The 25721-nt window shown below is 37.7% G+C and overlaps 1 protein-coding gene across 2 annotated transcripts in view; it reads right to left on the reverse strand.

Moving 5' to 3' along the window:
* LOC131030623 (uncharacterized) overlaps nucleotides 1–21732 on the reverse strand; it is a 34377-nt gene extending 12645 nt beyond the window's left edge. Inside the window, exons 1-2 of one of the 2 annotated variants that reach the window (XM_057961506.2) lie at nucleotides 21333–21732; nucleotides 20427–20801 (exon numbers count right to left, since the gene is read on the reverse strand). In XM_057961506.2, coding sequence (XP_057817489.2) covers nucleotides 20427–20769 — 343 coding nt within the window. In that variant the 5' untranslated portion in view covers nucleotides 20770–20801; nucleotides 21333–21732. Of the gene's footprint in view, nucleotides 1–20426; nucleotides 20802–21075; nucleotides 21235–21332 lie in introns of those variants that run through there. The other variant, XM_057961512.2, reaches the window with a different exon arrangement.
* Nucleotides 21733–25721: the final 3989 nt, after the last annotated feature.

The following is a 25721-nucleotide window of genomic DNA, read 5'->3' on the forward strand; positions in this document are numbered from 1 at the left end:
GGCAACCCTTTCCATAAGATCAAGTATTCTACAATGTTTTTACTCTTTATTCTCCTTTCTCTTACGTCTAAAAGGGCTTCTGGCTCGAGTGTTAATTTTCCCTCGTCATCTATTGGAGGTAACTCCTTGCATGGGGATATCTGCTGCCCTAATGCTCTTTTTAATCTAGACACATGGAATACATTGTGGATGCGGCTGCCTGGAGGAAGCTCAAGTTCATATGCTACCTCTCCTACCTTCCTTGATATTGGGTAGGGTCCGTAGAACCGTGGCTTCAGCTTCTCTGCCCCACTAGATTTCAGCGAAGATTGCTTGTAAGGCTGCAACCGTAGGAAGACTAAGTCCCCTATCTCAAATGATCTTTCAATACGATTACGATCAACGTATATCTTTTGCTGATTTTGGACTTGATGTATGTGATCTTTTAGAGCCCTTAGGATGTCCATGCTTTCCTGAATAAAATCCTTGGCTCGTGGTACTTGACTTTCTAGAGTAATTAGTGATCCAAAAGAGGTGGGTTCATAACCATAAAGTGCTTTGAATGGGCTCATTTGGATAGACATATGATGTGTAGTGTTATAACAGTATTCTCCTAAATGTAACCATTTGATCCAAGCTTTTTGCTGCCCAGTGACATAATTTCTTAGATATCCTTCAATCCATTTGTTGACGATTTCAGTTTGTCCATCGGTTTGGGGATGATAGCTAGTACTCGGAGTGAGGCTAGTCCCCGCCATCCTGAAGATTTCTTGACAAAATTGCCCCATAAACCACCTGTCTCGGTCACTTATGATATTTTGGGGAAGCCCATGAAGTCTGAAAACTCCCTTAAAAAACACTTCAGCTACTTGAGATGCTTGGAATTTGTTTGTTATAGCAAAGAAGTGTGCATATTTGGTGAGACGGTCCACAATCACATATATACAATCTTTTCCTTCGGCCTTGGGTAGGCCGGTGATAAAATCCATCGAAATGCTTTCCCACTTCTGGTCGGGAATGGGCAATGGTTGTAGCAACCCGACTGGGTGGTTGAGTTCTGCTTTGTTCTTCTGGCACTGTGTACATTCTTGTACGTATTTTTGGACTTCTTTCTTAAGTCCTTTCCAAGAATACCGTTCTCTGATTTGTTTATATGTCTTATAGAACCTGGGTGTCCTGCCAAAGGATTATCATGGTACTCTTTAACTATTACTTCCTTGAGTTTAGAGTTGGGCACCAAGTACAACCTGTCCTTATATAAGATAAGCTCCTCCACAACTTTGTATTCTGCATGACTTGATGGGTCCCTCAAAATCTCGCTAGCAAAAGTGTCCTTGGCGTATTCGGCCAAAAGATCATATTTCCAATCAGCATTTATAGAAGTTATGGTATTTATTTGTTGCTTCCTTGATAAGGCATCTGCTACCACATTGGTTGTTCCTTTAACGTATTCAATATCAAAGTCATAAGCTTGTATCCTGCTGACCCATTTTTGTTGCCTATCATTTAGATCCCTTTGGTTTAAAAAGAATCTTAGGCTGTTATGGTCTGTCTTTACATGGAATTTGGTGCAAACTAGGTATTGGCGGAATTTGGCTAGGCCATGCATGATGGCTAACATCTCTTTATCATAGATGGGGTAATGCTTTTCTGTTTCTGTCAGCTTACGGCTTTCGAAGGCTATGGGGTGTTTCTTTTGCATGAGGACAGCTCCAATCCCTTCTCCGGAGGCATCACATTGTAGTTCAAAAGGAAGGGAAAAATCAAGGATAGCTAGGACGGGGCATGAGCTCATAGCTTACTTCAGACTTTCAAAAGCTCTTTGGGCTACTTCGCTCCAAGTGAAAGCCCCTTTCTTAGTTAGATCGGTGAGAGGGGCTGCCACTTTGGAGAAACCCCGTACAAACCTTCTGTAGTAACTGCATAACCCCAAGAACCCCCTTAATTGTGTGAGGGACTTAGGTCTAGGCCATTCTCTGATAGTGGCTATCTTTTCCTCATCCACGCTAACCCCCTCCGCATTAATCTTATGCCCTACATATAGGATTTCCTCCATTCCAAACTCACATTTGGATGCCTTAGCATAAAGTGACTCTTGCTCTAGGATCCTTAATGTGTCCTCAATGTGTTTGAGGTGCTCCTCCCAAGTTTTGCTATAGATCAAAATGTCGTCAAAAAAAACTAGTAGAAATTGCCTTAGCTGCTTGCGGAAAGTATGATTCATACATGACTGAAATGTTGCTGGTGCATTGGTTAGACCGAAAGGTAGAACCAAGAATTCAAAATGTCCATAGTGACACCGAAAAGCTATTTTGTGGATGTCCTCTTGCCTCATCCTGATTTGATGATATCCTGATCGAAGGTCGATCTTGGAGAAATATTTCGCTCCGTGTAATTCATCAATCAACTCATCTATCCTTGGGATTGGGTACCTATTTTTGATGGTTTTCATATTCAGTGCTCTGTAGTCAATACACATTCTTAGAGTGCCATCTTTCTTTTTAACAAGTACCACCGATGATGCGAAAGGGCTGGAACTAGGTTGGATGTGTCCCATAGCGAGTAGTTCCTTAATGGTTTTCTCAATTTCTTCCTTATATTTGTGAGGGTGGCGATAAGGGGTAGTGATGACTGGTTTTGCCCCCTCTTCCAATTCTATAGTGTGTTCAAACCCCCGTTTGGGAGGTAAACCTTGGGGAATTTCCCCAAACACCCCTTTATATTTCTCCATGATGGGTTTGATGTCCATATGCGTGGATTTCTCATGAGTATTGCTCTTATCTAGTATCATGCATTGGGCCACCCATTCTGCTCGTCCTTTTCTAAAAATTTGCTCCAATTTCTTACAAGAAACCACTTTAGGGCTACCATCAGGTAAGCCCTTGAGAGTAACTTCCTTCCCTTCATTCTGAAATCTGATTATTTGGTTTGGGAGATCAAACATAAAACATCCCAGTGAATAAATCTATGGAGTCCCCAATATGATATCTATGTCCAATGGTACCACGTAGAGATCTTCCCTTACCGGATGGCTACCTATTATGAACTCCAACTTAGGTACCAACTTAGTGCATTGGACCCTTGCCCCTGTGGCTGTTGCTGCTTCGAACCCCTTAAAAGTTTGTGTGGGTAATTTATGCTGCTTGACAACCCTTTCATCAATGAAGTTATGGGAGGCTCCGCTGTCCACAAGTGTGACTACTTTCTTCCCTTTAAGCGAACTCTTGATTCTAAACAGATTGTGTTTAGCAGCATGGGTGATAGTGGCAACTATGGCCTGATCTTCCTCCCCCAGTCTCATCCTTTTGCTTGGTGGCTCTTCCTCATCCTCATATGGTGAGGCTTCTATTCTACGAGCCCGGCCTTGACATTTATGGCTCCTTCCTTCATAGGGTTTTAGACATGTGAAACAAAGTCCCTTTTCTCTCCTTCCCTTGCAATAGGTGCAAGACCTTACAATCCCTTCTTGATTGTGTTTATTGTCCTTGGGCGGAGGTTTGGAGGAGTTGCCAAAGGGCTTGGTCTTGTCCTTGGGTGAGCTTTCTTCAAATTTCATAGCTTTCTGTATAGCCTCATCTAATGTTTGGGGTTCATGGGCACTCACTGTGCTTTTGATTGATCCCCTCAGGCCTTCTATGAATAGGTAAGTAAGCCTTTCTTGTGTTAGACCCAGTACCATCACTGCTAATTTCTGGAATTCTGTGGCATAGTTTTCAATAGTTCCCTGCTCCCTTAGTTGGGTGAGCTCTCGAAAGTACCACTCAGGATGCTTTTGGTCAAATCTTTTTATGAGCTTTTGGGTGAACTCCTCATATGTGTTTATAAGTTGATGTCCTTGAGTGATAAGGCCATGGTGCCACCACTCATGGGCAACTCCGGATAGATGAAGTATAGCAAATTTAATGGCATTGGATTGAGTCATGGGGCTGAGGGATAAATAGGTATCCAATTTTTGGACCCATGACCTAGCTGATACCTTGCCTTCCCCATCATAGTTGGGGATAGTCACCTTACGAAGCTTATTTTGAAGCTCTTTGTGGGCTGGAGGATGTCTTTCATTCCGGCCCAATGTCTTTAGTTTGGCATCACAATAGTCTTTGAAGGTTACAAGATCTCATAGTTCGGGATCCAACCCGCGGTAGTCTGCAAGGATTTGATCTACATTTCCCATGGGCACGTCATGGTTATCATCACTTATTAGCGCTTCCTCAGGTAAGAATGAAGGTCGAGTGGGCCTTGAGCTGGTGTCCTTTGACAGGGTGGGGTGGTGGTTTTTAGAATGATTGGATTGGGCTTCTTTGGTGTTATGGTTGCTTATATTTTGGAGGGCCTGAAGGACTAGTTGGTTATTCCTCTCATTCTGTTCAATGAAGGCCTGCATGGTTCTTTCAGTTTGTTCCCTTAGTGCTTGAGCGGTTTGCTCCATGAAGGCCCTAAGTTCATTACTAGCTTGTTCACTCATGTCGTTGGCTCCTTTTTTTCTCTCTCTTTCTAAGGCCCTACGGGATCTTTGGCTTTGTTGCATTAACTATTTCCACAGGGTGGCAGGAAGGAGGCTCTAATACCACTGTAATGAACCTTTGTTGTACCTACCTTGCCTTTCTAATAATTAGGGCCTGATCTATCCACCAAAGGTTGGATTTAGGGCCACTGTTAAAATATAGTCTCAGTCGTAACACACTGAAAACTAATTCTGTTCACAAATTGTCTCAGCACACAAAATAATAATTCTGTTATTTGCAATTTAACTAAGATTGGAATTTAGTTAAGAAATAAACTAACAAATCTGTTGTTATGCAACGTCTTCAGTTTAATTAAGGTTATAGCCAGTGTAGAAGGATCGTGGCTCCACACAGGGGTCACGACCCTATGTGGAACCACGTGGTTCCACATAGGATCGCGACCCCCTGTGGAGGCACGATCCCATGGAAAACAAACTATATATATATGCCACCCTCCCTGATAAATATAATACAAGATACACAGCAATCGGTGGTAGAGATATTCAGTTGCTTTTCATATCTACAGAGGCAAATCGATAAAAGACACAAATCGGTTTTACATTCCTTCAATCATATGCTAACATTCTAAACTTGACGTCACAGCAAATCAGATTGCTCTGTAAATCTATAATAGTCTATTTACATTTACATGGTATCAGAGCCTAACTACTTAAGATCAGAATAGACTAAAAGCGAAGTTTACATATCAAATCGAAGATTTCTAAAATGGCAAACACAATCAGATTCGAGGATAGACTCGAAGGAGCAGCAAATTTTGTGGCTTGGAAAGTCAGAATTATGATAGTATTAAAAGAGAACAAAGTAATCAAATTCATAAAAGAAGACAAGCCCGAACCTACAGACGAACCTGAGAAAACTGTGTGGAATGAAGGAAATGATAAAGCTGTAAAAATCGTGATAGATGCAGTAAGGGATCACATAATACCACTTATATTAAAATATGACAACGCTTATGAAATGTTCAAAACCCTTGAAAGGGCGTATGAGATAAACAATCTGAGCAAAACCCTAGCTCTAAAAAGGCAGTTGAACCACATAAGTATAAATAAAGGTGAAACAATAAACTCATACTTCATGAGGATAGGTTCACTCAGAGATCAACTGCAAAAACTTGATTATCATGTTGAGAAGCAAGAACTATCAATGATTACCCTAGATGGATTACCTAAATCCTGGGAATCATTCAAACAAGGCATAAATGCAAGGGATAAATTTACAGAATTTGATCGACTAAGGGATGACTGTCTCCTTGAAGAATCAAGGCAATTGAAAGGGGGAAATCACAAAACTAAGGATGAGGACCTCCACATTCTGAATACCGACTCCCGTAAGAAAGGCAAGAAGAGAAAATCCCATCATGGGAAAAGCTTTCATAAGAAAGATATGTCAAAAATCCATTGTCATAGATGTGATCAGTACGAACATATGTCATTTAATTGTCCTGACAAAGTAAAACAACAGGCATCATTTGCCAAAGTAGAGAGGAACACAGAACTTGAATCTGAGAAGTTTGTATTATATTCAGCACTATCAAGTCAAGCTTCAAACAAGTCTAACACTTGGGTGATAGACAGTGGATCGTCAAGACATGTCACCGGATTCAGAGAATTACTAGACTCAATGGAAAAGGGATCAAATGAAGAGGTGACAATAGGGGATGACTCTGCACATCCTATAAAAGGTGTCGGGACATATTCAATCAGACTGAAGTCTGGAATCTCAATCCAACTCACCGGGGTACTATTTGTACCAAGCATAAAAAGGAACTTAGTCTCTATCTCTGCACTTGAGGACGACGGATATAGAGTCTCATTCATAGAAGGAAAGGTAATGGCATGGCCAAAAACAGCCACCTTCAAAAGAGCACAAGTGATTGGTTACAGACAAGGGCACCTATATGAATTGTGTAATGAGCCAAATCAAACCTTACTTCATGAAGTCATAGATCAAGCAGAAATTTGGCATAGAAGACTAGGGCACTTACATTTTCGTGCTCTACCCTCTATGGAGAAATTAGTCACAGGACTACCTAAACTAAAGCCAATTCATTCAGATGTTTGTAAAGGATGTGCACTAGGGAAAAACACTAAAAGCTCTTTTCCTTGCAGTTCTAGAAAAACTAAAGGAGTACTAGAACTAATTCACTCTGACTTATGTGGGCCTATGTCTGAACCATCACTAGGAAACGCATTATACTATGTAATCTTTGTAGACGATTTTTCTAGGAAAACTTGGATTTATTTCCTTAAAAGTAAACAATCTGAAGATATTCTTAGGAAATTTAAAGAGTTCAAATCTATTACAGAAAATCACTCTAGTAGGAAAATCAAAACTCTTAGGACTGACAATGGTAGGGAATACACATCAGAAGTATTTAAAGAGTTTTGCAAAGATGTTGGGATTAAGAGGAAGTTCACTGTACCCTACAATCCTCAACAAAACGGGGTTGCTGAAAGAAAAAATAGAACAATAGTAGAAGCGGCAAGGGCTATGTTGTTAGATCAAAACCTAGAAACTGCACTTTGGGGAGAAGCCACTAATACCGCTGTATACATTCAAAACAGATGTCCTCACTCTCATATTGGTGACAAAACTCCTGAAGAAGTCTTTACTAGAATTAAACCTGATATTAGCCATCTCAAAATATTTGGATGTCCTGTTTATATTCATGTACCTAAGGAGAAAAGAACTAAATTAGAACCTACTGGACAGAAAGGGATTTTTGTAGGATATAGTGAAACATCTAAAGCCTACCAAATATTCATCCCTGGTCAAAGACAAATAGAATTAAGCAGAGATGTCATATTTGAGGAAGATATAGCTATTAACAAAACAAGGAGTCCATCACACCTGAAATCCCAACTAATTCCATTAATTTGGAAGAAGATTCTCTTTCTGAAACTCAGAGGGAGCATCCTGAGGATAACACCTTGGAACTTGAGAACACTGCAACAGAGAATCCCAGGAAGAGACCACTATGGGCCACTAAAACAGTACAGGAAGCAGAATCCTTTGCAGCACCTAGAGGAACATTTAGAGAAAGCAAAAGACCTTCAAAGTTTTCTAGCTATGTTACTCTAATGACAAACCTCATAAATGTTGAACCTTCAAGTTCCGGAGAGGCTCTTAAACAACAAGTATGGAAGGATGCCATGATAGAGGAATATCAATCTATCTTAAAGAATGATGTGTGGAAAATTGTGCCTAGACCTAAAGGAAAATCAGTTGTATCTTCTAAATGGCTCTTTAAAATTAAGCATGCTGCTAATGGCAGTATAGAAAAACATAAGGCAAGATTTGTTGCTCGAGGCTTTTCACAGAAGGAAGGAATTGACTATGAAGAAACATTTGCACCTGTTGCACGATACACTTCTGTCAGAACAATCCTGGCTATAGCAGCATCTAAAGGATGGAAAGTTCATCAAATGGATGTAAAAACTGCATTTTTGAATGGAACAATTGAAGAAGTATATTTAGAGCAACCTGAGGGATTTGAGGTAAATAATGCTAAAACACATGTATGCAAGTTAGAGAAAGCACTGTATGGATTAAAACAAGCTCCCAGAGCATGGTACGAAAGAATTGACAGTTACTTATTAGAGATAGGTTTCTCTAAGAACATTGCCGATCCAAATCTGTATTTCAAAATAATCAAAGGTGAAATGTTGATACTCATATTATATGTAGATGACTTATTAATTACAGGCGAAGATCACCTCATTGCAAAATGCAAACAGGAACTAGCTTCAGAGTTTGAGATGAAGGATTTAGGTCTACTCCATTATTTCCTTGGATTAGAAGTATGGCAAAAACCAAATGGTATTTATCTAAATCAAGGTAAATACACCATTGACATTCTGAAGAGATTTGGAATGATGAATTGTAAGCCAATGTCATCTCCTATGGAAACAAACCTACATAAACTAAAAGAAGCTATAGCAGATTCCAAATTTGCAGACCCAACATTATACAGACAGATTATTGGATCATTAATGTACCTAGTCAATACCAGACCTGATATATGTCATGCAGTAAATGCACTCAGCCAACACATGGTCGAACCCAAAGAAATACACTTGGTTGCAGTAAAGCATATATTGAGATATCTACAAGGTACCTTGGACTATGGACTGCATTATGAACACATTGCATTGAACCTACATGGATAATCTGATTCAGACTGGGCTAGAAGCGTGATAGACAGGAAGAGCACTTCAGGATGCTATTTCAGCTTAGGGTCAGCTATGGTATCTTGGATCTGCAGAAAACAATCTTCCGTAGCTCAGAGCTCCACAGAGGCTGAATATATAGCTGCATCCATGGCAGCTAAGGATGTCGTATGGTTGAGGAAATTGATAGTAGGACTGTTTGGTGAAAGTCTGAAGCCTACTATCATTTATTGTGACAATCAGAGTTGCATTAAACTTTCAGTGAATCCAGTTTTCCATGATAGATCCAAGCACATTGAGATCCCATATCACTATGTAAGAGACATGACAGAGAGAAAGGTAATAAGACTGGAATATGTCAATACAGGAGATCAGACAGCTGACATTCTCACCAAACCCCTAGCAAGAGTGAAAATTGATCACTTCAGGAGGTATCTTGGTATGGTTAAAATGTAATTGATGTCTAAAATTTATGTAAACTTCTTGGTCATATATTTGAGTATATGAAGTATGTAACCTTTCCCTGTGTTCACTCCTAAAGGATGACGATTCTTTAGTTAATGAACACTTGTATTTTAACATTGTAAGGTGACGATCTTATAAATGTTTAGAAGATCATATAAACTGAAAATCAAACAACTTGAATATCAGTAATATGATAAGTTATAGTAGACATTATATAAGCGGATTAATGTCAGTGCACATACTATAACAGGGATATCAAAGTGAGTATATCCTTAGTATCACAGGCTGATACTTAAACTTGGATATCAAAGTGAGTATATCCTTAGTTTCACCTAGGTGATGTGATTCTCATGAGCTCAGTTAAGTTTTAGGTCTATACTCCTAAGACTAAGAGGGAGTGTTAAAATATAGTCTCAGTCCTAACACACTGAAAACTAATTCTGTTCGCAAATTGTCTCAACACACAGAATAATAATTCTGTTATTTGCGATTTAACTAAGATTGGAATTTAGTTAAGAAATAAACTAACAAATCTGTTGTTATGCAACGTCTTCAGTTTAATTAAGGTTATAGCCGGTGTAGAAGGATCGTGGCTCCACACAGGGGTCACGACCCTATGTGGAACCACGTGGTTCCACATAGGATCGCGACCCCATGTGGAGGCACGATCCCATGGAAAACAAACTATATATATATGCCACCCTCCCTGATAAATATAATACAAGATACACAACGATCAGTGGTAGAGATATTCAGTTGCTTTTCATATCTACAGAGGCAAATCGATAAAAGACACAAATCGGTTTTACATTCCTTCAATCATATGCTAACATTCTAAACTTGACGTCACAGCAAATCAGATTGCTCTGTAAATCTATAATAGTCTATTTACATTTACAGCCACAAAAGGAAATTATGGTTTCCTGCAACATTTAGATATTTTATTTTATGTCAGCAGTAATATTAGATCGGTGGCATAATTATTGCAGCACAAAATACATAAACGACCCATTCTAGATTTTGAGGATTTTCCAGGTTGGCTAGGCTACCCATCCAAACCCATCCCGTCTCTTAGGGCTAATAGGGCCACCTGAGGATGGGCCCAACATACCCCTGGCTTGCACTCATTATCTTGAATGTACTAACAAACAGAGAATATCAGGAAGATAACAAATGCATACATAAAACATAGATTCATGACTATATTACTTGGTTAACATTTATCCATTATATATAAATTTGTAGGGACTAATTCATTATATTTGTGCCTAGTTGCAAAAACATGACTATCATTAATTAGTATTCCTTTTCTCTACATATTAGTTGTGTCTGAGAATGAAAGAATTATTTTTATTCTTTTGTCTATCACTAAAGTGTATTTTAATGCAGCATTCTAAACCTGATATTGCAGGTTACCTATCTAGCGTGAAGATTAAGTTCATTTTACCCTTCTGTACATTATAGATGTGCTTAGTTCATTTGGTAAGACATTTTTAGGCATGGAACCGATTTAGCAATTAATCTGGGTCACTAGTTAAATTATATTAATTACTGTTATATGAGGAATGAAAACAGATTTAATACAACTGGCACAAAACATACTTCAACATTTCGACATTTAAGCGGATTGGCCTGGGGACGTACCAGCCTACTGGTGATGGGAAGGAATGCTTACTAGGCGCTGGTTCTTCATCGCTGGGAAGAACCAGCGACTAGCCCTTTTACATCATCTGCTGACTGATGCATTCCCCGAGCAATCCTCATGGTTGTCTAGGCATCATCAATTATGAAAACTGAAATAAATATTATTACTGAGTAACGAAGTTACCTGTTGGATGCTTTCTCCTTGTCCTTCTCTCCTTGTCACTCCCTCTCTTGTGTTTCCTTGGGGTGCAGTTTTATACCTCTTTGAAACCACACGATTCCCTTTGAAACGTGGTGTCTATTCCAGAGATGGCTTGGGAATGGACGCATCCTTTCATTACTAGTTAAGATAAAATGTATTTTGAGTGGTAAAAATAATTTATGTATTGAATATATATATATTTATGTACATGTATTGTTTAATGTTTCTAATCATTGCCTGCTGTCTACATGGGAATATGACAAATTCCTCCTTGTATATCCTCCACACTACTTTTGCTCCCAAACCCAAGTTCATGATTTTTATTGAACTCAACCCTAAGACGCCATTTGATGTTGTTTGGCTGGTTCTTTTTCAAGCTACAAGAGATAATTTCCTTGTAATCACCATTCCATCCCATAGAAAATTCTTTTTCAGCCTGGTAGTTGCTTATACCATTTTTCTTAACACTTTCAAATTTGGAATAATGACATCATATATATCAGAATGGCTTGCAACCATGCCTTAAAGGTTTTTTCACTGTTAGCCTGTCTTGATTAGTTGAATTTGTCTTGCAAAAGTTTCAAATGCCTGAACTACTTGAATTTGTCCTGCTAGAATTAATCACTTTCCTTTCCACATATACAATTTTGAATAAGTTTATCTACCACTCCCTTCCAACATTCTTTTTTGTTCTTCCATCATTGTCATCCATCCCATTTGAACGTTGTCACTCTGTACTCTATTGAAACCCCTGTCATTAGTGTTGTCAACCAACTGAAAATGAGTTACCAAGTCTCTTCCAGAAATATGCTCATTCCGTTGAGATTATTTTCCTTCTACTCCTTTTATATTTTTTCTCCCCAGTGCCTTTACTGCCAATATAAGGAGGTACAGTGAGAGGGGCTGCCTTTGTCTAGGACTTCCAAATGCATGAAAATATCCTACACGAATGTTATTTAATGAAACTGAAAGAGTTGGAATCATAGATGGCACACTCGCCGAAAACTCGGCGAGTGACAAAAACTCGCCGAGTTTTTGGACCTGGCGAGTAGTAATGACTTCTACTCACCAGGAAAACTTGCTGAGTTTTTGCCAAAAACTCGCCGAGCTTTTGGCGAGTTTTTGTCAAAAACTCGGCGAGTTTTTCTTTGGGTTAGCATAACAGCAGAAAACGGCCAAAAATACATGCATTTTTTGTTTTTCTATATGGTTTTGGGCTGAGAAAGGGGAAACTCACTTGGAAGGGCCACGCTGAGAGCCCACTATGCCCTCAAGTAATCGCCGAGTTTTTTGGTCTGTCTGTCAGGATTCATATATGGAATATAACATTTAAGTATAAGTGACATTTCTTATACTTTAAGTTATATTCCATATATACTGTCAAGATGTTTGAGAGTGGTTTCGGACCTCCAAGAGTTATAATGCAAAATCTAGTTTTTGGAGGATTCTTCAATTTTCCAGACTTAGTCAAATTTCAGGATCCTTCAGCGATGCCCCTTGACCCCAACTTGGGGGCGCTGCCCCCAAACCCCCGTCGAAAAATATAGGGGGAAACTGCGCTGATGGAAGTAGGGAAAATTTAACCTCCGAGTTTGATTAGGCTCCATATAACAACATAATTAGCATTGAAGAAATCCTGGTATTATACATTTTAGAGTTGAAAGTTTGAAAGTAGTTTTAGCTAGAGCTGGGAAGAGGAAGTTGTATTTACTTTTGGTTTTACAAAAACTATTTACTATTTTGCTTCCAGCCATCAACATTTCTCATGAGGATACGATTTTGTAGACACTTTGCATTTAAATATATCTAGAATCAGCTTGTTTCTTTTGTGTTATCATTTATTGACTCATTGGATGCATCTTCTCATTAAATTTTGCAAAAAAAATGCATTTTTTATTAAAATTAAGCGTGTTTTTACGTTGCCGAGTTTTTCGCCGAGTTTTTCCCGAGTTTTCGCCGAGTTTTTTTCTCAGGGGCTTGGCGAGTCGAGCCGAGTCGCGAGTAGTTCAACTATGGTTGGAATACTTATGAAATTTCCAAAGCCAAACTTCTTCAAAAAAATTGAGTAGGCATTCCCAATTCAATGGTCATAGGCCCTATTCATATCCAGAATGATCATCTGCCCTTTGCCTTTATGAACTAAATGAATGGATTTGTGTGCTAATCATAGAAATGAGACTCGGACTCAGCAAGGCTGACCTGAATCGGGACTCGGCAAGACTCGGCAAAAACTCGGCAGGACTAGGCAAAAAACAAGTTTCTAGTGAGTCTTGCCTAGAGTGAATTCCTGGAGAGTCCCGAATCCCTGAGACTCGGCTCGGGACTCGCCAGGACTCGAGAGTCCTAGCGAGTCTTGGAACTATGGTGCTAATAGAATTCTATCTATAATCTATCACTCTGCCGCAAAGCATCCTTATTTTTCCTTGACAATCTTATAATAAGACATTTTTCAATCTATTAGCCATGACTTTGTCCACAATTTTGTAGTGTATATTACAAGTTGGAACTAACCTGATTGCATTAAACATTAACCTTTCTTCTTTTTTTGAATTAATGAAAAAATTGTGTCATTACATTCCTTCAAAACTACTTTCCTTCTCAATTCCACAATCACTTCAGTCAATTCTTGTCCACTGTATTTCAGAACCTACAAAAACATATCATCTGAAATCCATCAGGACCTAGACCTTTTACTGCTGTAAGTCCAGTAATCACTTTTCTGACTTCTTTTGGGTCTATTCTTCATTAGAAATTTGTTTCTCTTTTATTAAAACACACAGGATGTTTACTGACAATTCCTCTTGCTCCTTTTGTGTTTCATTGTATTCTTCTAAAAGCAATTCTCTCAAGTATCTTTCCACCAATAACCTAATTTTCTTGTTTTCTATTAATCTTCCTTTTGGGGTTTTCAGCTTCCAAGTTCTATTTTTTTTTTTTCTGACCAGTGTTGACAAAAGGAAAAAAAGTATTTCAGTCTCTATTTAGCTCTTGATTTTGTTTTGAGAATGTTTCTTCAGTTCTTTGATAAATGTCAAAAGCATTGTATTATGATGTGTTAAAAATTACAATACCAGAATATGAATTTCAACAACAGTGATGTGCAAATATTATCCTAGGAAATGTTATGAAACAGAATTCGACTTCCAAGTTTGAAAAATCCACAGAAAAATCTACAAAATTTTGAAAAGATTGTCAACATCTAAATCTTCCATATTTCAATAAAGCATCAGCCTAAAATCCATCAAGGCCTCAATTTTTCCCTGTCTCGAGTCCAGTTATCACTTTCCTGACTTCTTCTGAATCTATTTTCTGCATTAGCATTTTGTTTTCCTCTTTTATTAAAATAGATAGGACATTAACTAACAATTTCACTTGCTCCTGTTGTATTTCCTTGTTTTCTTCTAATAGAAATTTTCTAAAGTACCTTTTCATCTCTGACCTGATTTCCTTGTTATGTTCTGTTATTCTTCCTGACAAGGTTCTCAGCTAACTAATCATATTTTGTATCTATTACCACAGTAGACAAATGAAATAATTTTGTATAATGGTCTCCTATAGCCATTTATGATTCAACTCTTGGATTTTGTTTCCCAAAGGTTTCTTCCATGTCTTTATGATAAACATCAAAAGTATCAAATTAAACATTCTTCAAGTAAATTACAATATCAAAATCTGCACATAAACAATAGTGGTGCCCAAATATTATTCTAAGGGATGTTATAAAAAAATATTTGAACTTGCAAGTTTAAGAAAATCCACAAAAAGGGGCTGGGGGCCTAGCTCGATTGGCAAGAGCTTCTAGTGGTAAAGCACAAGGTCACGAGGTTTAGTCTCCCCCCAGCCCTCGTGGTGATGGAGGACGTGCCGCGCCAGCATCACCGATCAAGTTAAAAAGTTTACCCAGCGCACTGCAGTTTATAGGGGGGTGCTATACCCGATTCCTGCAGTCTAATAAAAAATAAATAAATAAATCCACCAAAGAATCTACCACAACCAAAGTAATTGCAACCAAAACTGCCAAATTTCAATGTGGCACCAAACTACAAAGTGCATAGGTCTTCAACCGAATCAACCGAACATTGGTAGTGACTAGTTTTCATGCCCCCACAACGTCAGTCAACATTGAACAGAATCTGGAAATTGTCTTACGAGTAGTAAGACTTCACAATTTCCAGCGATAATCAGAACATCGACAGCAGCACGTGTTAACCACAGCAGGCCGGGTATACTAAGGTTTGATGTTGAACAAGAAATTGTTAAAGAGATCGGAAATCTCCCCTCCCCTTAATGGCAGCGATCTCCTCTAGGACGATATCAAGGATTGATTAAGAATAAATAATCATGATTTGTAAGAGCGGTTTAGTTATGAGAGGGCATGCGATTGGCAATGAGACACCTCTCATCCCAACGGTCACCACTTTGTTAAAGGACATAACCTTCCAATCCTGATGGAGTATAAGAGAACAACACCCATGCATTCAGGGAACATCGAAGAGATCAGATTTGATATTGATAATAAATTAAGGCATACAGCAGATTAATCATATACTGTGATTTTGGTATGAGTTTCTTGTGATATACATAGCATAATGAATCTTGTTTATGACTGCTGTTGATTAATGTGCATACAGTTTAGAAATATGATATTTGTTTATGATTGCTTATATATATATATATAGAGAGAGAGAGAGAGAGAGGGGGGTTTAAGGGCTTACAAGGAGGGGAAACAGCATTGAGATCCTCTTCTAAGTACGGCACCTCATGGTGGTGACTAGGGGTCCCATGAGGCCAAGGGGGTACAAGGAGTGCTGGCCTTGGGCTTAGAAGGGAAGGAATTCTGGGACACCCTATTGTAAATGCACCCCAACCCTCCATCATGGTGGATCACTTGCTAAGGAATCCAATCCTATGAAGGGGAAAAAGATGACATGATGAAGGGGAACGGTTACTAGGACACCTCACTAGGTACACCACCTCATATGGATGGCAAGGGCCACACGAGGCCAAGAGGGATGGATCCTCTTCTAAGTACGGCACCTCATGGTGGTGACTAGGGGTCCCATGAGGCCAAGGGGGTACAAGGAGTGCTGGCCTTGGGCTTAGAAGGGAAGGAATTCCGGGACACCCTATTGTAAATGCACCCCAACCCTCCATCATGGTGGATCACTATGTTAAGGAATCCAATCCTATGAAGGGGAAAAAGATGACATGATGAAGGGGAACGGTTACTAGGCCACCTCACTACGTACACCACCTCATATGGATGGCAAGGGCCACACGAGGCCAAGAGGGATGGTATATCTGCTCTTGGGCCTAGGGCAGAGGATCTTTAGGGCACCCTATCACGTCGCCTTATTCTAGCTTCCCTATGGTTGAATTTCCCCAAACAGATTAGAGATATCTTATGATGAAGTTTAACCCGAGTAGGAAAGTTACTTGGAATTGTGATTTTAGGGCAAAAACTAGGGCATTTACAAAAAGGAACATTACACTAGTGACCATTCCAGAGCTATCAATGGGGTACTCCCCAAGGATATGCACAAGTTTTCTTCTAAATCTGTGCCCATTCATATGTAGGATGTCTCCTTTGAGCTTCCCAAGGATTCACTCAAGGGATCTTTTTGGAGAACTTGTGCTGTTGGCTTTCTTTTATTTTTTAAATAATTGACCTAGAGAATCAAGGCTTCAAATTTCAGCTAAGCCTGTTACTTTTTATTGAAAGTTTTGGATAGGGTTATTGTTCTTGTTTTTCAAAGCATTGGTTGTTGATGAAGAGGATTTGATCAATGATGGGTACACAGATTATCTATATGTTGAAGCATTTGTTTCTTTGGTCCCAAGCTGGTTCTGAATGGCTTTTGAGGACTCCTTTGGTTGATTAATTTCATGTCTTCCACTTAGTTATCTTCCTGTGAGTCTAAAGCATGGAAAGAGTTTGCAAATTTGAGTTGTGTTTTGTGGTTGTCATTTTTATGCATATCCCCTCTGTAATCTGTTCTCAATCTTCAAGGCGTTTACCTTTGTGATCAGACATTTGTTCCTCTTTGGGAAGGCCAACTGATTACTGTTAGAGTAATTGAGAGGTTGTTTCCGCTGATATCTTTGGTAGCTTCTATATTCTTGTGGTTGATGCACAAAACAAACCCTGGCCAGAATCTCATATTATTGACAAATCCTACACTGAAAGGAGATATTCTCTTAATCTACTGGATGTTCCCATTCAAACCTTCCCATGTCTGAGATAATTCAATCGGGCAATGATTTTCCAGGATCAAAGTTAACAGAAATCCTTGCATAGTTAAAACCCCTGAGATGCCTGATAAATTCAAAGGCAGTAATTAACTCACCTGTTGCTCCTGCAATTTTCTTGAGTGCAAATTCTTGCCAATATTCACTGGGAAACAGGGATAGCCTAAACTATGCTGGAAGTATGCTCAGAAGATCTTAAGTGACATTGAAAGCAGGAGATTAAGAATTCATGAACAAACCTGAATTTTATATGCCAAGGGCTTCCTTGAAAAATCTGATTTTTTTCTTGTTTGGTGAAGAAGATAGCTATAGAGCATCATAAGAATATATATAGACCTTATTCTAACAAAATTTTCAGAGTTCTGGGTCCAGGAAAAGCCCCCATAAATCTGCAAATAAGGACCTTTTCCTTGAGTAACCAAAGTCTAGTCTTCTATTTCATTCATTGCAAATTTTACCTTTGGTGGGATTTCCATCCTTTGCAAACAAGCATCTTACCTAGCGAGGAAAGATGACCTAATAATCATCCTATGGGTTTGGTGTTAATGAATTGTGCTAAATCTTCCATACAGATTTGTTTATTGTCATGAAAGACAATAGATCTAGAATGAAAGTTTGGATTCAGCAGGAGTGCTCAGCTAAGAGGCCATGCAGCCTTTCTCTCCCATTGCCCTTTCCTCCCCTTTTCCCCCCACTAATTCTAAAGGGCGACATCCTTGCTCCAGTCAGCCTTGGACCGAGATGGGGGATGGTGATTGTTAATGATGAGGTAAGATGAATAGTCCAGATATGGAGAGAGCATGAAGCTTAAGGAGCTAGTGGGGAGCTTCACACAACTTTTCAATGCAACCTTTTTTGGAGGTTGTCCACATTCTGGGTAAATTGTAGGTTTGTTAGAGAGTTTTAGGCTTCTCTCATTCCAAATAATTTTTGTAGCTTCTCTTTTCCAGCTAGACTAGCTCATCTACAGCATCTCTACTGATATATATTGGTGCCATATCCTCTATCGATTCTGTCTATTTAATGAAGATATTACTGAAGGCTTTTTAATACATTCTCTAGAATTTCCTTCTACATATTTTAACTTTTGTGTTAGGCTATAACTCTTAGAGCCTTTACATCATTGTTGTGAGACTTGGCAATTCCAAATGAGGGTTTGTGGATCACAACCCTTTGGCAAAAACAAAGTCTTGATTTGACAGCTTGGTGAATCTTCCTCCCCAGAACAATATGTATATATATATATATATGGACCTTGGAACACTCAAATAAACTTTAAAAACCATTTCTCTTTTGCCCGTTGCAATTTTCACTCTCATTTCCACTCTTTCTCCAATTTTTCATTTTTTCTTGAAGGAGCTGATTGTCCACGCAAAGGTTGGACACGGTTGGATTAGCTGTGGTTTTGTTCATAGAATATGCATTGGCTTTCATTTCAGCATATTTTCAAGCATCTACAAAGGGGAAATGAAATAAAATCTACACCCTTGCCACTTTATTTCTCTTATTCTTTGCTCCTTTTATTCTTCATTCTTCTTCAGCCATTCTTCTTCAGGATTTCTACTGTAAACAAACAATATAAAATAATACAAGTTCAAAACCCTAGATTTTTATCTTTTTCCTATGCCTTTTTAGAATTTTTCACTTCAATTTTTTAACTCTATCTTATATTATGAACTTAATTAAACTTACCATGGTTTTTTCCTCTGTCAGATATACGTTTCATATTTTTAATGTGTTGGAGCTGCATAGTAAAGACTATGCCTGGAAGCATAGCAATCCAATTGCTAAAAAAGGGCAGCTTTTTTGCAAATATTGTGGTGCAAAGTTTCAAGTTGGCAGCGTTACTTGCCTCAAATATTTTCTACTTAATTTAACAGTAAATCCTTGTTTCAGTGTTTTATTAAATACTTCAGATTTGGTACCGAATAGTGTTAATTTCTTGATCTTTCATATTTCAAGCTTCAAAAGAAACAGAAAAAATGATTTCAGATTCATGTTTATATTTTTCATTGTCTTCTGCAGAACACGACATGATAACTCAGAACATTTTCTAAATAACGCTCAGACTGACAGGTATCCTTGTGGCAGTGAGTCTTATTTTTTAATCAGCTCCACAAATCTGAATCCTTACCCCCTCTTGTAGCATTTTCTCAACATTGTCTTTCCTAGTGCATCCAACAAGTAGAACTACTCGATGTTTATTTGAACACTAATTCAAATAAGAGTTCAGAATGATATTTGTCACAATGCATCGTAACAGAATTTCCTACTAACTGAAATTGAATAGGCTTCACCAAAATAAAGCAACTTCAATGCAGTCTGAACATTCTAATCTACTTAAGGAATCAAAGAAATATTAGGTACACAAAGAGTTGGAGCTCAATATTAATCACATGCAAAGGATATTATTCATCAACAGAATGAGTAAATGCAGTAGCAATGAAAGAATGATATCAAATTGTATTGTAAAGAGAACTAAAAAACAATGAATATTTTGCAATTCTGTACAAACTAGCTTTGGTCTTGTAGATTTCCCAAGGCTATTATTCATCAGCAGAATGAGTTAATGCAGCAATGAAAGAAAAATATCAAATTGTATTCTTAATAGAACCAATAAACAATGAATATTATGCAAGTCTGTACAAACTAGTTTTGGTCTTGTAGATTCCCCAAGGCTATTGTGTCATAGTGGCGACTGGTAAAAGTTCTCTGCATATGCCATAAAATCCTCAAACGTAAAAAGATACCATCCAAATCTCAAACTAGAATTTAATTTTTCTCGGTAGGCATTTGGAGGACAAATTATGATGCCTTCAAATTCCGTGATAAATCAACTTGAAAGTTTGCGGCAGACTTCAAAGGTACTAGCTGCATGCCTATGCCTAATTGAGTCCTCAAGAAATCAAGAAGCTATCATGAATGTTCAGAATTGATTTATATCCATTAGATGGCACATTCATTTGCTTACTTAAGGAAGCTACCACTATCAAACTTCAGATCCAAATAACTAACTAAAATGTTCGGAATCCAGATACTCAAAACTTGCATAAATCAGATGTGGATTGATATATTGCTATTTCTAATGAAAGAACTTGTCTCTTCCCATGTATGCGGAAATAGAAATAAGGTTTAAGTTAAATGCACATTTCTGTAAAATGACGAAGCAGTGGATTCATTGAGAAGGAAAATTACCTGCAGAAGATCCGACCAAAAGTATCCTTTCTGCAGAAATATACTGGGAAGCCCATTTACAAACAGCAATAACATCCTGTACCTCTGATGATCCAGTCCATGAAGCTTTTCCTGAAGATCTCCCTACACCCCTCATATCAAAAGTCACAGTTTGGTAGCCTTTTTCAGCTAGCTCTTTGGCAATGCCCTTCATGAGCCCTTGGCAACCACCCAGTACAGAATATTGATGAACCAAGACAATAACGATATCACTTGTTACGGCTGTGGGTTTAAATAACCTTGCCTGAAGACTAATTCCATCTCCCACCTCCACGGTGCAGAACTCAGTTTCATGGCTCCCCATCAGAACCTATGGTTGTGATATTATGCCGGACTCTGGAGACCAAGCAATTAAAAGTAAAGAAGAAGAAACTCAGAAAAAGTATGCACCATTATCATTGTTATATTCATCGAAGCAAAGCATTATTATCATAGAGATCGATTTAAAGATGTGTCAGACAATTCTAGCTAATGGAATTTGAGATTGTCTCTGGCAAAAGAAGGGATCTGTTTAGGGATCTGTTTACTTATTATATAGTCACATTTGCCCTGTTTCCGATGTGTGCATGGCAAAGAAAAATCAAAAAGATTAACAGAGGCTGACACTAACCTCAACTTTAATTGGTTAAACTCAAACTCATCTGAACTATACAATAGTCACGTTGAAGAATACAGAAAAGACATTTCAGAAATCAAAGTATGCAAGAATTCCAAATTTCCATAATATGTTTCCTCAGACATGGACATGTCATAAACTGGTAAAACAGAGCAGCAGAAAAGCAAGGGGAGGACAATAAAAATTTATGTATTAAATGTCTTTGGTACAGCATTTTACAAAGATGGGTATTTATTTTTTTCAAAAATTACCAGGAAATGGAGTCTGAAAGGCATCCACCAATCTGCAAACGTGGAAATCCGCTGTGCATTCAATGCAATGTAAAGGGGCTTGGCAAAAGTTTTAAGCATCAAATTGTGTACAACGGTTTCTCTTGGTTGGTTGCCCGCAGTGGGGCCTCAACAAGCAGAACATTGAAAGGGTGACTACTTTAGCTGGTCATTATTAGATTGAAGGAGAAAGTAGGAATGTATTAAAGTGGTAAGTGGTCGGACAGAACAGAATAGGATACAGCCTTCAATTTCTCCCGACATTCGCTGATCAATGACTCTCTGAATTGTTAGAGTGGTAGGTGGGACGATGGGCAAGGTTAAATTTGATTGTGAAACAAAAAATTATGAATGGTCATCTAAATTCGTCATCGCCCTTCAAAAGCTGAATCGATTGATGCAAAGTGGCTTATATTTTTTTATAACCCAAAGAATCTCATACTGTCAATAAAATAAATTAATGTATTTTTAATTGAATTGTTTTACATACTTTAAGAATTTATTTTTTTACATTAAAATTATTAATTATTATTTGGATAAAAAAATTATTAATTATTTTTCAGTGTAAATATATGTGTGTATGTGTATGTATGTGTGTGTTATATATATATCTTTTAACAAGTGTTATATAATAAGAGTATTTGTCTTTTGGTATTGTTTTAGTAGTGTAATTGATATTTAATTTGCTTGTTTTAATTAATATTGGAGTTACTTTGCATGTAGATAGTAGAAAATATTAGAATGGAGAGGCCACAATTAAGTTGCTAGTTGATATGAAATGTTTGAATTTGTATTAAGAAAACTTAGTATGAAGATGTATTTCAATAAATAGAATTAAATTTGATACTATGAATATCTCAATTATTATTTTGTTCAAAGTACTAGTGTTTTGTAATGTAATAACTAAGCATGGTTATATCTATAGTTTACTAATTTGATTATTAATTTATTTTATTTTTTAATAAATCAATGTATTATAGTAAAAGTAGTTATAGATAGTGGTAAAGATGAAAGAAAATGTTCAATATACCACAAAATAAAAGACGGATGATAGTGCAAGAAAGAATCAAACAAAAAACTCTTTGAAATTATTTAAAAGAATTTATTCATTACTATTCATTTTAATGGAATGTCTTCAAATAAAAGAAAATTCAAATTTTCAAAGTAGAAACTACATGCATCCAATTACAAAAGGGTGAAGCACAGACAACTCCACTTTTTTTTTTGTATAAAAAGAGATGAAAGTATTCTTTTGGAGATGAATAACTTGTTGTCATATATCATAGAAGTTTCAAATTTGAATTCATGAGGATATAGTTCGATTTATTTACTTCATTTTGAAAAAAATAATTCCCTATGGTGTCTTTGAATTGAAAATAATATAACTTTATAAAGGATGCATGGTGTGAATTAGGGGGTGTTATAGAGCTTGGTGAGTGTTGCCCATATTTATGTATTGAGATCATAAATGTGTACATCTCAATGATAAGCAAATACCACTATAAACCTGGCTTGACTAAAACCACAATGGCACTTATGCAATTTTTTTATTCATGGCAGGGAGAACCTTCCATTTGTTTTGGTGTACCACTATAGATTATTGTTTGACACAAATCATTAGCATATTTTTTACGATGCCCACCAATGTAAATGAAACCTTTGTCTAAGTTTGTTGAACAAGATAAATTGTAGTGTCCATCTAGAATATGTTTGTCACACATCCATTTGCCTACATCGATTATAAACGAGATTTGTTTAATTCATATTTTCAAAACTTATAAATAGAGAAAGTTGAAAATTGTTTTCAAATTTGAATAAAATTTTATATTATTTACTTGGTTAATGAGTGTATGGGAATACAAGAAAGGAAAATATAGATAAAAATATTTATTGTGGTGTGGTGTTATTGTCATTTATAACCAAACCCTATGACAACAAATGTGGGATATAGTGGAATAAAGTGAAAGTAATATGAAAATTTATGGGGGAGTGGAGTCATGGTTTAATATGGGAGAGAGTCATACATAACTAATCTCCATCCATCATTTTTTGCTTCCTCTTTAATTAAAATGGAGTCATGGTACATACCAAATATCTTTTTTTTTTTGATAGAACAATAGGTTGATTACCAATTTTTTAAGGTTTTATAAACATTGGCAAGCTTGTTGTGTGATGCCAATGACACTCTTGCAAAGCAATGTGTAGCAACGCCATCTAGAAGGTGGGTAAGTGCATCAAGATGGTGAACAAAAAAATGGTCACATACTCAAAAAAACCCAAAAATGCACATAACCTGATCGAGTTACGGTTAGGAAAATCCAAACCATAACCTAATCAAGTTATTTATTTATTTTAAAAACCCGATCAAGTTCTTTTACTTTTAAAAATCCAATCAGGTTATTTAAGTTTCAAAAACCCGATCAGATTATTACCGGTCCCCTTCTAAATTTTTTAAATGCTAAAACCTTCTTGTTGAACCCTTGTAGGAGTTATTCTAATCGAGAAGCAAGAACCCATTCTTGGGATCTCTTAGTTAGGTTCATCTCCCTACATCGTTATTTTTAGGCATAAAGGAATTAGCATTCCTTAGGAGTTTATGCTTTTATTTAGACCCTTATAGGTGCTTCCCACAGTCAAGATCTGAATATTATGCCACGTGCCCCGTAAGCTTCATGCATTTTGTTCTCTTGTCTAGAAATGAAGGGTTTGTGGTGCATCGTGTCTTCTCTATAATGGCATAAATTCCTCATCAGCAATGATCAAAAGCCTATGGATATTATCATACATATTCCCAATTGAATTGCAATAAGTCGTCTCCAAAATCAAATCTTTGATATGGGGTATCACCCTTCTTAGCTTAGTCTATTGGTGAAGATTCTTCTCTCCCTTTCCCTTCTCCCAATCTCGAAGAGTTGGCTTCTGAAATTTCGGAGGTTGTTTCACAAGGCGCCTGTCCCATTCTTGTGAAACTTCTCGACTGCCTCTTTAAAGGTGTGAGCCTTTTGAGGATCGACAATATTTTTTGGCACACCCAGTGGGACACGTTTGAGCATATTCACCAGGGTTGGTACACGCTTTGGCTTTTCGGCTCGCATGGAGCTATCGAGTGTACTTTGATAAAATTTGTCAAGATCTGTTTGAGCATGGATCTGAGCTACAATGATTGGGCTTCATCCTACCCTTCTCAAGGGTATCCGTCTTCAAGTGTTCAATAAATTTTACTCTATTCCAGCATGAAATGCAGATGATTAAGTCTGAAAGACAAAACGATGGTTTCTGGAATTCGCACTTTATGCCTGATTATCCTCTGGATCCCTCCGAAGGGCTATATTTGGCAGGAGAAGAGCCTCACAAATGCGAGACTGTGCCCACATATTTTTTAGAGAAAATACATCTAGAAGATGATACATTAAAGCAGAACACCTTCTTAGGTTTCTCCTTTCCGTCACGGATGCCAGATACTATCTCATTGTTCCAAGGTAGACCAGTGGTTTGGCGTACCGAAGAAAGTAATGAGATAAGTTAGTCACAATTTCAGTGCAATGATACGTATTTCACCCCCTGACAAAGCCAGTATTGCCAAAAAGAGAATGTTTTCTAGATACGATCTGAAGCCGATGACTCTAGCTTCCCCACTCCCAAAATTCCCAGCTTAGAAGAGGAATTTTTTGTTGTGCGAGCGCCGAAATTTTTTGGATCCCACTCAGAGGTGATTCCCATCTAAGATCCCATTCTTAAAGCTATGAATGAGCAAGAAGAAGCAAAACATGAAGACAAGCTTTTCTGGAATTAGCTCGAGTATTTTTGTGCAATTTTCGACGAGGATATCCTACGGACCAAGGAGGATCCTACCTCTATATCCAGCCAGCCGAAATCTCGAATTGATGATGACCACAACTCTTTCCCCATGGTAGTAGTTTTCAAACAGACTCCAGGTTGCCCAACCAGAACTTTTTTGGGCATGTAGCTCACCTGTCAGCATAGTTCGCCATGCTCATGTATGAACACGAAAAGAGTACTCTTGAGGACAACGAGACGTTGCCGCGCAAGGTGACAAGTGGGGCAAAGACTGGTAGCTATGTGTTTGTCTCTAACAAATAATGTTCTACAAAGGCTACTCCTCTCTTCTTTCTATCCTTTTTCTTTAGCCAAAATGTCGTGAAGCAGTTGTTAATATGTAAAAAATTAGGTCGTAGAGGCAATTATTTTTGTTTTCCTTTGAACGAATCTTTGTAATTATTTTGATTCATGCTTAGTGTAAATAGTTAGCTTTGCTTTTCCAAGAAGGGCTACAACACAAGAAGACATTTGTCTTGTGTCTTATGTATAGTTGTCAGATCCTCAGAGTTCTAGTTTGGCAAGGCTTTCCTT

This window comes from Cryptomeria japonica, chromosome 4 (assembly GCF_030272615.1).
Source record: "Cryptomeria japonica chromosome 4, Sugi_1.0, whole genome shotgun sequence".
In the NCBI taxonomy this organism is placed as follows: domain Eukaryota; kingdom Viridiplantae; phylum Streptophyta; class Pinopsida; order Cupressales; family Cupressaceae; genus Cryptomeria; species Cryptomeria japonica.